The sequence below is a fragment of the Salmo salar genome, chromosome ssa15, assembly GCF_905237065.1.
Source record: "Salmo salar chromosome ssa15, Ssal_v3.1, whole genome shotgun sequence".
In the NCBI taxonomy this organism is placed as follows: domain Eukaryota; kingdom Metazoa; phylum Chordata; class Actinopteri; order Salmoniformes; family Salmonidae; genus Salmo; species Salmo salar.
In genome coordinates, this window is record NC_059456.1 from 102,935,850 (window position 1) to 102,951,070 (window position 15,221).

At 38.6% G+C, this 15,221-nt stretch overlaps 1 protein-coding gene across 3 annotated transcripts in view; it reads left to right on the forward strand.

Moving 5' to 3' along the window:
• Positions 1-15,221, forward strand: part of LOC106572896 (AMP deaminase 2) — a 114,137-nt gene that overhangs the window by 90,094 nt on the left and 8,822 nt on the right. For 2 of the 3 annotated variants that reach the window (XM_045696459.1, XM_014147478.2), the window contains exons 11-16: positions 6,974-7,105; positions 7,290-7,453; positions 8,026-8,152; positions 8,620-8,783; positions 10,846-10,966; positions 14,345-14,518. In XM_045696459.1, the coding sequence (XP_045552415.1) occupies positions 6,974-7,105; positions 7,290-7,453; positions 8,026-8,152; positions 8,620-8,783; positions 10,846-10,966; positions 14,345-14,518 (882 nt within the window). Of the gene's footprint in view, positions 1-6,973; positions 7,106-7,289; positions 7,454-8,025; positions 8,153-8,619; positions 8,784-10,845; positions 10,967-11,617; positions 11,665-14,344; positions 14,519-15,221 lie in introns of all 3 variants that reach the window. The other variant, XR_006759363.1, reaches the window with a different exon arrangement.

A 15,221-nucleotide genomic window follows, 5' to 3' on the forward strand; every position in this document is an offset into this window, starting at 1 on the left:
AGGTATCCTACATATATAATATAAACTAGACTAGTAGTAGGTATCACACATATATAACATAAACTAGACTAGTAGGTATCCTACATATATATGATAAACTAGACTAGTAGGTATCATACATATCTAACATAAACTAGACTAGTCGGTATCATACATGTATAATATAAACTAGACTAGTAGTAGGTATCATACATATATAATATAAACTAGACTAGTAGTAGGTATCATACATTTATATTATAAACTAGACTACTAGGTATCATACATATATATTATAAACTAGACTAGTAGTAGGTATCATACATATATAATATAAACTATACTAGTAGTAGGTATCATACATATATATTATAAACCTGACTAGTAGTAGGTAACATACATATATATTATAAACTAGACTAGTAGTAGGTATCATACATATATAATATAAACTAGACTAGTAGTAGGTATCATACATATATAATATAAACTAGATTAGCAGTAGGTATCATACCTATATAATATAAACTAGACTAGTAGCAGGTATCATACATATATAATATAAACTAGACTAGTAGGTATCATACATATATAATATAAACTATACTAGTAGTTGAATCATACATATATAATATAAACTAGACTAGTAGTGGTATCATACATATATATTATAAACTAGACTAGTAGTGTATCATACATATATAATATAAACTAGACTAGTAGCAGGTATCATACATATATAATATAAACTAGACTAGTAGTAGGTATCACACATATATATTATAAACTAGACTAGTAGTAGGTATCATACATTTATAATATAAACTAGACTACTAGGTATCATACATATATATTATAAACTTGACTAGTAGTAGGTATCATACATATATAATATCAACTAGACTAGTAGTAGGTATCATACATATATAATATAAACTATACTAGTAGTTGGTATCACTCATATATTTTATAAACTAGTAGTTTGTATCATACATATAATATAAACTAGACTAGTAGTAGGTATCATACATTTATATTATAAACTAGACTACTAGGTATCATACATATATATTATAAACTAGACTGGTAGTAGGTATCTTACATATATAATATAAACTATACTAGTTGGTATCATACATATATAATATAAACTAGACTAGTAGTAGGTATCATACATATATAATATCAACTAGACTAGTAGTAAGTATCATACATATATAATATCAACTAGACTAGTAGTAGGTATCATACATATATAATATAAACTATATTAGTAGTTGGTATCACACATATATATTATAAACTAGACTAGTAGGTATCATACATATATAATATAAACTATATTAGTAGTAGGTATCACACATATATATTATAAACTAGACTGGTAGTAGGTATCATATATATATAATATAAACTATACTAGTAGGTATCATACATATATAATATAAACTAGACCAGTAGTAGGTATCATACATATATATTATAAACTAGACTAGTAGGTATCATACATATATATTATAAACTAGACTAGTAGTAGGTATCACACATATAGATTATAAACTAGACTGGTAGTAGGTATCATACATATATAATATAATCTTGACTAGTAGTAGGTATCATACATATATAATATAAACTAGACTAGTAGGTATCATACATATATATTATAAACGACTAGTAGTAGGTATCATACATATATAATATAAACTAGACTAGTAGTAGGTATCATACATATATAATATAAACTAGACCAGTAATAGGTATCACACATATATAATATAAACTAGACTAGTAGTAGGTATCATACATATATATTATAAGCTAGACTAGTACTAGGTATCATACATATATATTATAAACGACTAGTAGTAGGTATCATACATATATAATATAAACTAGACTAGTAGTAGGTATCATACATATATAATATAAACTAGACTAGTAGTAGGTATCATACATATATATTATAAACTAGACTAGTAGTAGGTATCATACATATATAATATAAACTAGACTAGTAGTAGGTATCATACATATATATTATAAACTAGACTAGTAGTAGGTATCATACATATATATTATAAACTATACTAGTAGGAATCATACATATATAATATCAACTAGACTAGTAGTAGGTATCATACATATATAATATAAACTAGACTAGTAATAGGTATCACACATATATATTATAAACTAGACTAGTAGTAGGTATCACACATATATAATATAAACTAGACTAGTAGTAGGTATCATGCGTCTTGGAGGTGCCCAGACATACTTAAAGTATGACTAGAGGGAGTGAACAATGAGAAGACAGAGGGTGCCTGTCAATAGTCATTAGTAGCTACAGTACCTCTCCTTCATCCTTGCTATTTGTACAAGATTTGGTTTTCAGTTTCTATATTTAAAGGGCAAGCAGCAGTTGCTACATCCATATTTTGACTTATACATGAATGATATGTACCCAATGATTCTTGAAGAATATTATTTATTTATAAATGAGCTCATGAGTTCAACTGTTGTCCCCCATCAGAACCCCAAATATAATCTTGTTTTACTCCAAGGTTTGTAAACAAAGTAAATGCAAACAAACACTACATAGCCTCAAAACATGGTTAAAACTATAATGTTGATATCATGGATGGTCAGTCCTGTATAGCCTCATAACATGGTTAAAACTATAATGTTGATATCATGGATGGTCAGTCCTGTATAGCCTCATAACATGGTTAAAACTATAATGTTGATATCATGGATGGTCAGTCCTGTATAGCCTCATAACATGGTTAAAACTATAATGTTGATATCATGGATGGTCAGTCCTGTATAGCCTCATAACATGGTTAAAACTATAATGTTGATATCATGGATGGTCAGTCCTGTATAGCCTCATAACATGGTTAAAACTATAATGTTGATATCATGGATGGTCAGTCCTGTATAGCCTCATAACATGGTTAAAACTATAATGTTGATATCATGGATGGTCAGTCCTGTATAGCCTCAAAACATGGTTAAAACTATAATGTTGATATCATGGATGGTCAGTCCTGTATAGCCTCATAACATGGTTAAAACTATAATGTTGATATCATGGATGGTCAGTCCTGTATAGCCTCATAACATGGTTAAAACTATAATGTTGATATCATGGATGGTCAGTCCTGTATAGCCTCATAACATGGTTAAAACTATAATGTTGATATCATGGATGGTCAGTCCTGTATAGCCTCATAACATGGTTAAAACTATAATGTTGATATAATGGATGGTCAGTCCTGTATAGCCTCATAACATGGTTATAACTATAATGTTGATATAATGGATATTCAGTCCTGTATAGCCTCATAACATGGTTAAAACTATAATGTTGATATCATGGATGGTCAGTCCTGTATAGCCTCATAACATGGTTATAACTATAATGTTGATATCATGGATGGTCAGTCCTCTATAGCCTCATAACATGGTTATAACTATAATGTTGATATCATGGATGGTCAGTCCTGTATAGCCTCATAACATGGTTAAAACTATAATGTTGATATAATGGATGGTCAGTCCTGTATAGCCTCATAACATGGTTATAACTATAATGTTGATATCATGGATGGTCAGTCCTGTATAGCCTCATAACATGGTTAAAACTATAATGTTGATATCATGGATGGTCAGTCCTGTATAGCCTCATAACATGGTTAAAACTATAATGTTGATATCATGGATGGTCAGTCCTGTATAGCCTCATAACATGGTTATAACTATAATGTTGATATCATGGATGGTCAGTCCTGTATAGCCTCATAACATGGTTAAAACTATAATGTTGATATCATGGATGGTCAGTCCTGTATAGCCTCATAACATGGTTAAAACTATAATGTTGATATCATGGATGGTCAGTCCTGTATAGCCTCATAACATGGTTAAAACTATAATGTTGATATCATGGATGGTCAGTCCTGTATAGCCTCATAACATGGTTAAAACTATAATGTTGATATCATGGATGGTCAGTCCTGTATAGCCTCATAACATGGTTATAACTATAATGTTGATATCATGGATGGTCAGTCCTGTATAGCCTCATAACATGGTTAAAACTATAATGTTGATATCATGGATGGTCAGTCCTGTATAGCCTCATAACATGGTTAAAACTAGAATGTTGATATCATGGATGGTCAGTCCTGTATAGCCTCATAACATGGTTAAAACTAGAATGTTGATATCATGGATGGTCAGTCCTGTATAGCCTCATAACATGGTTAAAACTATAATGTTGATATCATGGATGGTCAGTCCTGTATAGCCTCATAACATGGTTATAACTATAATGTTGATATCATGGATGGTCAGTCCTGTATAGCCTCATAACATGGTTATAACTATAATGTTGATATCATGGATGGTCAGTCCTGTATAGCCTCATAACATGGTTAAAACTATAATGTTGATATCATGGATGGTCAGTCCTGTATAGCCTCATAACATGGTTAAAACTATAATGTTGATATCATGGATGGTCAGTCCTGTATAGCCTCATAACATGGTTAAAACTATAATGTTGATATCATGGATGGTCAGTCCTGTATAGCCTCATAACATGGTTAAAACTATAATGTTGATATCATGGATGGTCAGTCCTGTATAGCCTCATAACATGGTTAAAACTATAATGTTGATATCATGGATGGTCAGTCCTGTATAGCCTCATAACATGGTTATAACTATAATGTTGATATCATGGATGGTCAGTCCTGTATAGCCTCATAACATGGTTAAAACTATAATGTTGATATCATGGATGGTCAGTCCTGTATAGCCTCATAACATGGTTAAAACTATAATGTTGATATCATGGATGGTCAGTCCTGTATAGCCTCATAACATGGTTAAAACTATAATGTTGATATCATGGATGGTCAGTCCTGTATAGCCTCATAACATGGTTATAACTATAATGTTGATATCATGGATGGTCAGTCCTGTATAGCCTCATAACATGGTTAAAACTATAATGTTGATATCATGGATGGTCAGTCCTGTATAGCCTCATAACATGGTTAAAACTATAATGTTGATATCATGGATGGTCAGTCCTGTATAGCCTCATAACATGGTTAAAACTATAATGTTGATATCATGGATGGTCAGTCCTGTATAGCCTCATAACATGGTTAAATCTATAATGTTGATATCATGGATGGTCAGTCCTGTATAGCCTCATAACATGGTTAAAACTATAATGTTGATATCATGGATGGTCAGTCCTGTATAGCCTCATAACATGGTTAAAACTATAATGTTGATATCATGGATGGTCAGTCCTGTATAGCCTCATAACATGGTTAAAACTATAATGTTGATATCATGGATGGTCAGTCCTGTATAGCCTCATAACATGGTTATAACTATAATGTTGATATCATGGATGGTCAGTCCTGTATAGCCTCATAACATGGTTATAACTATAATGTTGATATCATGGATGGTCAGTCCTGTATAGCCTCATAACATGGTTAAAACTATAATGTTGATATCATGGATGGTCAGTCCTGTATAGCCTCATAACATGGTTAAAACTATAATGTTGATATCATGGATGGTCAGTCCTGTATAGCCTCATAACATGGTTAAAACTATAATGTTGATATCATGGATGGTCAGTCCTGTATAGCCTCATAACATGGTTAAAACTATAATGTTGATATCATGGATGGTCAGTCCTGTATAGCCTCATAACATGGTTAAAACTATAATGTTGATATCATGGATGGTCAGTCCTGTATAGCCTCATAACATGGTTAAAACTATAATGTTGATATCATGGATGGTCAGTCCTGTATAGCCTCATAACATGGTTAAAACTATAATGTTGATATCATGGATGGTCAGTCCTGTATAGCCTCATAACATGGTTAAAACTATAATGTTGATATCATGGATGGTCAGTCCTGTATAGCCTCATAACATGGTTAAAACTATAATGTTGATATCATGGATGGTCAGTCCTGTATAGCCTCATAACATGGTTATAACTATAATGTTGATATCATGGATGGTCAGTCCTGTATAGCCTCATAACATGGTTATAACTATAATGTTGATATCATGGATGGTCAGTCCTGTATAGCCTCATAACATGGTTAAAACTATAATGTTGATATCATGGATGGTCAGTCCTGTATAGCCTCATAACATGGTTAAAACTATAATGTTGATATCATGGATGGTCAGTCCTGTATAGCCTCATAACATGGTTAAAACTATAATGTTGATATCATGGATGGTCAGTCCTGTATAGCCTCATAACATGGTTAAATCTATAATGTTGATATCATCGATGGTCAGTCCTGTATAGCCTCATAACATGGTTAAAACTATAATGTTGATATCATGGATGGTCAGTCCTGTATAGCCTCATAACATGGTTAAAACTATAATGTTGATATCATGGATGGTCAGTCCTGTATAGCCTCATAACATGGTTAAAACTATAATGTTGATATCATGGATGGTCAGTCCTGTATAGCCTCATAACATGGTTAAAACTATAATGTTGATATATCATGGATGGTCAGTCCTGTATAGCCTCATAACATGGTTAAAACTATAATGTTGATATCATGGATGGTCAGTCATGTATAGCCTCATAACATGGTTAAAACTATAATGTTGATATAATGGATGGTCAGTCCTGTATAGCCTCATAACATGGTTAAAACTATAATGTTGATATAATGGATGGTCAGTCCTGTATAGCCTCATAACATGGTTAAAACTATAATGTTGATATCATGGATGGTCAGTCCTTACATTCATAGCTCTGTCTGAGAGTTTTGCGAAGAAATATGGATGAACAGTCGTTCTATTTCTGAGAGCTTTTTCGTTGAACTTGTCGATCACCACCGCACTTTGAAGACAGACGACTAGCTGACTTGAAATCTTAACATTGATTGAGTCTTACTGTCCCCCTTTCTCATCACAGGACCGCAACACTTTCCATCGTTTTGACAAGTTCAACGCCAAATACAACCCCATTGGGGAGTCCATCCTGAGAGAGATCTTCATCAAGACAGACAACCACGTACAGGGGAAATACTTTGGACACATCATCAAGGTGCCTGCTGAATGAGTGCATCATCAATATAGTAAATACTCTACTTGTCCAATAAGGACAAGTGTTTGAATTCTTAGTCCTAGTTCCAGCAGTTGTCTATATAGCTGAGTGTTGTACTGTATTCTAGTAAAGTTGTGTAGTACTTGGCGCCCCCTGCTGACCGGTGTGTGTCTCTGCTCCTCAGGAGGTGATGGCTGACCTGGAGGAGAGTAAATACCAGAACGTGGAGCTGCGTCTGTCCATCTGCGGCCGCTCCAGAGGCGAATGGGACAAGCTGGCCCAGTGGGCCGTCAAACACCAAGTCTACTCTAACAACGTACGCTGGCTGGTGCAGGTCCCACGACTCTTGTGAGTACAACTAACTTCTATTCAAGGAGAACTCTGTCTTGTGAGTACAACTAATCTCTATTCAAGGAGAACACTGTCTTGTGAGTACAACTAACCTCTATTCAAGGAGAAAACTGTCTTGTGAGTACAACTAACCTCTATCAAGGAGAAAACTGTCTTGTGAGTACAACTATTCCTCTATTCAAGGAGAAGTCTGTCTTGTGAGTACAACTAACCTCTACTCAAGGAGAACTCTGTCTTGTGAGTACAACTATTCCTCTATTCAAGGAGAAGTCTGTCTTGTGAGTACAACTAACTTCTATTCAAGGAGAAAACTGTCTTGTGAGTACAACTAACCTCTATTCAAGGAGAAAACTGTCTTGTGAGTACAACTAACCTCTATCAAGGAGAACTGTCTTGTGAGTACAGCTAACCTCTATTCAAGGAGAACTCTGTCTTGTGAGTACAACTAACCTCTATTCAAGGAGAACTGTATTGTGAGTACAACTAACTTCTATTCAAGGAGAACTTGGTTTTCCCCTACTTCACTTCCTGCCTCTCTCTTTGTGAGACTTTTGTCTCTCTCTCCACAGTGATGTGTACCACACCAAGAAGCAGCTGTGTAACTTCCAGGAGCTGCTGGATAACATCTTCATGCCTCTGTTCGAGGTCACCATCGACCCCGCCAGCCACCGTGAGCTGCACCTCTTCCTACAACACGTGAGTAAACAACAAGGTTCAGTGGTTCAGAGGACCCTGTATTTGATGATGATATAGAAGAATATAGGGCTCCCGAGTGGCGCAGTGGTCTAAGGCACTGCATCTCAGTGCTAGAGGCATCACCACAGACCCTGGTTCGAATCCCGGGCTGTATTACAACCCATAGGGCGGCGCAAAATTGGCCCAGCGTCGTCTGTGTTATTGGAGTGTTTGGCTGGGGTAGGCCGTCATTGGAAAATAAGAATTTGTTCTTAACTGACTTGCCTAGTTAAATAAAGGTTTAATAAAAAAATATAAAAAAATATGCCATAGCAGATGTTTTTATCCAAAGTAACGTACAGTAGTGCATGGATACATTTTCGTACAGGTGGCCAAAGTGGAAATCAAACACACAATCCTCATGATACCATCTGAGCCACACAGAACCACGATGATGACCATGACAGTGCATGTCTGTATGTGTTCAGGTGGTGGGCCTCGACAGTGTGGACGATGAGTCTAAACCAGAACAACACTGCTTCAACATGGAGAGTCCTCTGCCAGCCAACTGGACTGTGGAAGACAACCCTCCTTATGCCTACTACCTGTACTATATGTACGCTAACATGGCCGTGCTCAACCACCTGCGCAGGTACGGGACTACATGACACTATACCATTTACACCGATTCTGTCATTACATTGACGTGTTATCTTATCACTGTAAACGCTTGGCTATGTGTGGGAAAATTAGCTAGATCAGGGCTCTTGTGGAGAGCCACCTCTCCTGTAGGTATTTCAGTCCAACCCTAATCTAGTGGTGTACATATTTCTAATAATCAGCTGATTGATAAACTGAATCCGGTTAGTTATAACCACGGATGTATAAAAACCCTAGATTGCTGATGCTATGTATTGGCCAATGAGAGGCTTAGATAGCTACCGGTCGGCCATATTGGCACTCCCCAGAAGAAGCAGTCCTCCATAGGAATGAATAGAATTCTACAGTATTTCAATTAAATGTTTCGAGGACAAAAATTACATGTATTTAAACGCCCACACCAGTAGAAATCCACTTTTTCGAAAGGCGATGACCAGAGTTTACCCATGGTGTTGCACAGCAACTTACAGTGCCTTCAGAAAGTATTCAAACCCCTTGACTTATTCCACATTTTGTTGTGTTACAACCTGAAGTCAAAATGGAATACATAGATTTTCTAACTCTTTCTATGGCAGATGTTTTATTTTTTATTTTATTTTAAATGTAACCTTTATTTAACAAGGCAAGTCAGTTAAGAACAAATTCTTATTTTCAATGACGGCCTAGGAACAGTAAGGGCCATGCCACGCTAAAAGGTATAAGGGTTATTCAACGATAAAGGTATAAGGGTCATTCCGCGGTAATGGTATAAGGGTCATACCACGAAAAAGGTATAAGGGTCATTCCACGATAAAGGTATAAGGGTCATTCCACGATAAAGGTATGAGGATCATTCCATGAAAAGGTATAAGGGTCATTCCACGAAAAAGGTATAAGGGTCATTCCACGGTAAAATAATAGTAATCATTTACAAGGTTTCTTATATCTCTCAGATATAGGACAGACACTTCAAAACATACTTTCCTTAGATGTATTTTTTGACTATCTGTTATTCCATGTATAACTGTATTATTCAATGTGTTTCTATGGGCTAATAGCAGTAAGACCTTATTCAATGTTTGATCAAAAATTCTATATATTTTTATATACCTACAGGGGTCCTAAAATTGTAAATCATGGTATGGCCATCTTAAAACAATTCCATATGTTAGTTTAGTAGAACACCTTAGTAGAAGTGACAAATCCGAATTGCCCACTTCGTACAAATCCTTGTGAATGCGGTGTCTTTTCCTATAATATGGCATACTAACGCTTTACAGCCTATGTTTCGGTTCAGGGCTGGGTTTTATTTGAAGGTTACCACCCACCCACCAGCATGGCATTGTTTATTATTCAGAAACAGCTGTTTTGGCATCTTCCATAAACTGTGGCCGCGAATCCTGAGTGGCGCAGCGGTCTAAGGCACTGCATCTCAGTGCTTTAGGCGTCAATACGTACACCCTGATTCGAATCCAGGCTGTATCACAACCGGCCGTGATTGGGTGTCCCATAGGGCGGCGCACAATTGGCCCAGCGTCGTCCGGGTTTGGCCGTTGTAGGCAGTCATTGTAAATAAAAATGTGTTCTTAACTGACTTGCCTAGTTAAATAAAGGTCAAAATAAATAAAAATCATTGTCATATTGGTTTGTGGCCCAAACCGTTTGAACCCTGCATACATTTTTTTGTGAGAAGACAGATGTTTGGGATGTCTCCTGGTCTGACAAACACCGCTGTTGATGCGGAAGGGCCACTGGCGAATGTGGTGGATTGAGACACAGCCCATGTAAAAAGCAGATATCTGTAGCTTAAAAAGATGGATTTTGGTAAAAAAATTCAATAATAATCTAATTAGATTTCCGTTTGGACATGGACATTGACTCTTGGGGGATTTATACTGTGTTGCTAAAGTCTTATACAGACCCTCTCTCTTTCTCTGTCTGTGTAGTTGAGTTACAGTATATATGGTTGAATCTCATCCACATCGTACCTCTGTGACTGTGTGTACAACCAATCAATAAATCAATCCATCGATCAATCTATCGATCAATCAATGATATCTCTATGTGTATTATAGGCAGAGAGGTTTCAACACCTTGGTGCTGCGTCCTCACTGTGGGGAGGCGGGGCCTATCCATCACCTGGTGTCAGGTTTCATGCTGTCAGAGAACATCTCCCATGGACTGCTGCTCAGGAAGGTACTGTACACCTTAGCACCTAGCCCCCAACTCTTATCCCCTCGCCCCTAACTCTTACCCCCTAGCCCCTAACTCCTAGCACCTAGCCCCTAACTACTAGCACCTAACTACTAGCCCCTAACTACTAGCCCCTAACTACTAGCACCTAACTACTAGCCCCTAACTACTAGCCCCTAACTACTAGCACCTAGCCCCTAACTACTAGCCCCTAACTACTAGCCACTAACTACTAGCCCCTAACTACTAGCACCTAGCCCCTAACTACTAGCCCCTAACTACTAGCCCCTAACTACTAGCCCCTAACTCCTAGCACCTAACTACTAGAACCGAGCCCCTAACTACTAGCCCCTAACTCCTAGCACCTAGCTCTAACTACTATCCCCTAACTACTAGCCCCTAACTACTAGCACCTAGCCCCTAACTACTAGCCCCTAACTACTAGCCCCTAACTCCTAGCCCCTAACTACTAGCCCCTAACTACTAGCCCCTAACTACTAGCACCTAGCCCCTAACTACTAGCCCCTAACTCCTAGCACCTAGCCCCTAACTACTAGCCCCTAACTCCTAGCACCTAACTACTAGAACCGAGCCCCTAACTACTAGCCCCTAACTCCTAGCACCTAGCTCTAACTACTATCCCCTACACCCTAGGTTTCATTGTGTCAGAGAACATCTCCCATGGACTGCTGCTCTGGAAGGTAGGCACTGGTTGGACAGCCCTCTCACAGTCACACCAGCACCTGGTCACACTGGTCCTCACGCTCACTCATACCAGTCTCTCTATCAGACACTAATACAGAGAACATGGACTGCTCCTGAGGAAGGTACTGTACACTCCTCTTCAACCCCAAATCCCTTAGCACCTAGCACCTAGAACCTACCACCGACCACCTACCATCTCCCACCTACTCTCTAAACAATAGACACTGGTGTTGAGTTGAACAACTACCATGGACTGCTGCTGAGGAAGGTACCGTATGGTTCTCTCTCCCTCTCACTGACTCACTAAGTTGCTCTGGACATCTCCCGTGAACTACTGCTTAGAAAGGTACTGACTGGATGGTCTCTCTATTTCACACACTACAACGAGGACAAGGCCTCAGTCATCTACACTCCAGTACAGTGCTAATCAACTCTTACCCTATGAGGTCCAGAGGCCTCAGTCATCTACACTCCAGTACAGTGCTAATCAACTCTTACCCTATGAGGTCCGGAGGCCTCAGTCATCTACACTCCAGTACAGTGCTAATCAACTCTTACCCTATGAGGTCCGGAGGCCTCAGTCATCTACACTCTAGTACAGTGCTAATCAACTCTTACCCTATGAGGTCCGGAGGCCTCAGTCATCTACACTCTAGTACAGTGCTAATCAACTCTTACCTTACGAGGTCCTGCTGGTTTTCTGTTCTACCTGATAATTAATTGCACACGCCTGGTGTCCCAGGTCTAAATGAGTTCCTAAATGAGACTTATACCCATCCTGCCCTGCCTTTCTAAGGTCTTCGAAAGCCAAGTTACTAAACAGATCACTGACCATTTCGAATCCCACCGTACCTTCTCCGCTGTGCAATCCGGTTTCCGAGCTGGTCATGGGTGCACCTCAGCCACGCTCAAGGTACTGAACGATATCATAACCGCCATCGATAAAAGACAATACTGTGCAGCCGTCTTCATCGACCTGGCCAAGGCTTTCGACTCTGTCAATCACCGTATTCTTATCGGCAGACTCAACAGCCTTGGTTTCTCAAATGATTGCCTCGCCTGGTTCACCAACTACTTCTCAGACAGAGTTCAGTGTGTCAAATTGGAGGGCCTGTTGTCCGGACCTCTGGAAGTCTCTATGGGTGTGCCACAGGGTTCAATTCTCGGGCAGACTCTTTTCTCTGTATATATCAACGATGTCACTCTTGCTGCGGGTGATTCCCTGATCCACCTCTACGCAGACGACACCATTCTGTATACATCTGGCCCTTCTTTGGACACTGTGTTAACTAACCTCCAAACGAGCTTCAATGCCATACAACACGCCTTCCGTGGCCTCCAACTGCTCTTAAACGCTAGTAAAACCAAATGCATGCTTTTCAACTGTTCGCTGCCTGCACCCGCCCGCCCGACTAGCATCACTACTCTGGACGGTTCTGAATATGTGGACAACTACAAATACCTAGGTGTCTGGCTAGACTGTAAACTCTCCTTCCAACTCTCCTTCCAGACTCATATTAAACATCTCCAATCCAAAATTAAATCTAGAATTGGCTTCCTATTTCGCAACAAAGCCTCTTTCACTCATGCCGCCAAACATACCCTCGTAAAACTGACTATCCTACCGATCCTCGACTTCGGCGATGTCATTTACAAAATAGCTTCCAATACTCTACTCAGCAAACTGGATGCAGTCTATCACAGTGCCATTCGTTTTGTCACCAAAGCCCCTTATACCACCCACCACTGCGACCTGTGTGCTCTAGTTGGCTGGCCCTCACTACATATTCGTTGCCAGACCCACTGGCTCCAGGTCATCTATAAGTCTATGCTAGGTAAAGCTCCGCCTTATCTCAGCTCACTGGTCACGATAACAACAGCCACCCGTAGCACGCGCTCCAGCAGGTATATCTCACTGGTCACCCCCAAAGCCAACACCTGCTTTGGCCGCCTTTCCTTCCAGTTCTCTGCTGTCAATGACTGGAATGAATTGCAAAAATCGCTGAAGTTGGAGACCTATATCTCCCTCACTAACTTTAAACATCAGCTATCTAACCGATCGCTGCAGCTGTACGTAGCCCATCTGTAAATAGCCCACCCAATCTACCTACCTCATCCCCATATTGTTTTATTTACTTTGCTGCTCTTTTGCACACCAGTATTTCTACTTGCACATCATCATCTGCTCATCTACCACTCCAGTGTTAATTTGCTAAACTGTAATTACTTTGCTACTATGGCCTATTTATTGCCTTATCTCCTCATGCCATTTGCACACACTGTATATAGACTTTTTTTTTTTCTATTGTGTTATTGACTGTACGCTTGTTTATTCCATGTGTAACTCTGTATTGTTGTTTTCTGTCGCACTGCTTTGCTTTGTCTTGGCCAGGTCGCAGTTGTAAATGAGAACGTGTTCTCAACTAGCCTACCTGGCTAAATAAAGGTGAAATAAAAAATAAAATAATAAAATAATTTGTAGGGAACAATGAAAAAATGCAGTGGAACTGGCTTCGAGGTCCAGAGTTGAGTTTGAGGGCTCTAGTATGATCTTGTGAACAATCTAAGCCTAATTGTTGTTCTTCTGTATCAACAATGTTTTCAGTCACAAGGGATTACGGACCACAACAGAACATATAACACAACCCATCTCCTCCCCTCTCTTCTCTCCTTCAGGCCCCTGTGCTGCAGTACCTGTACTACCTGGCTCAGATCGGCATCGCCATGTCTCCTCTCAGCAACAACAGCCTGTTCCTCAGCTACCACCGTAACCCCCTGCCTGAATATCTGTCCAGAGGACTCATGGTGTCACTGTCCACTGACGACCCTCTACAGTTCCACTTCACTAAGGTTGGTGATTTGACTCGACTGCAAATGACGGAGTGCTCCACACAACATTATGCCTGCATCCTAAATGGCATAGGGCTTTGGTCGGAAAATAATGCACTATACTGTTTAGGGAAGTGCAGTATACAGTGCCTTCGGAAAGTATTCAGACCACTTGACTTTTTCCACATTTTGTTACGTTACAGCCTTATTCTAAAATCGATTAAATAAATAAAAAATCCTCAGCAATCTACACACAATAGATCATAATGACAAAGTGAAAACAGGTTTTTAGAAATTGTTCCAAATGTATTGAAAAATAAAAACAGATACCTTATTTACATAAGTATTCAGACTCTTTGCTATGAGACTCGAAATTGAGCTCAGGTTAATCCTGTTTCCATTATTCATCCTTGATATGTTTCTACAACTTGATTGGAGTCCACTTGTGGTAAATTCAATTGATTGGACATGATTTGGAAAGGCACACACCTGTCTGTATAAGGTCCCAAAGTTGACAGTGCACATCAGAGTAAAAACCAAGCCATGAGTCAAAGGAATTGTCCATAGAGCTCCGAGACAGAATTGTGTCGAGGCACAGATCTGGGGATGGGTACTAAAAAATGTCTGCAGCATTGAAGAAAATTGTATTGTTACTTACAACCTCATGCTAATCGCATTAGCCTACGTTAGCTCAACCGTCCCGAGGTGGACCCACTAATCCTGT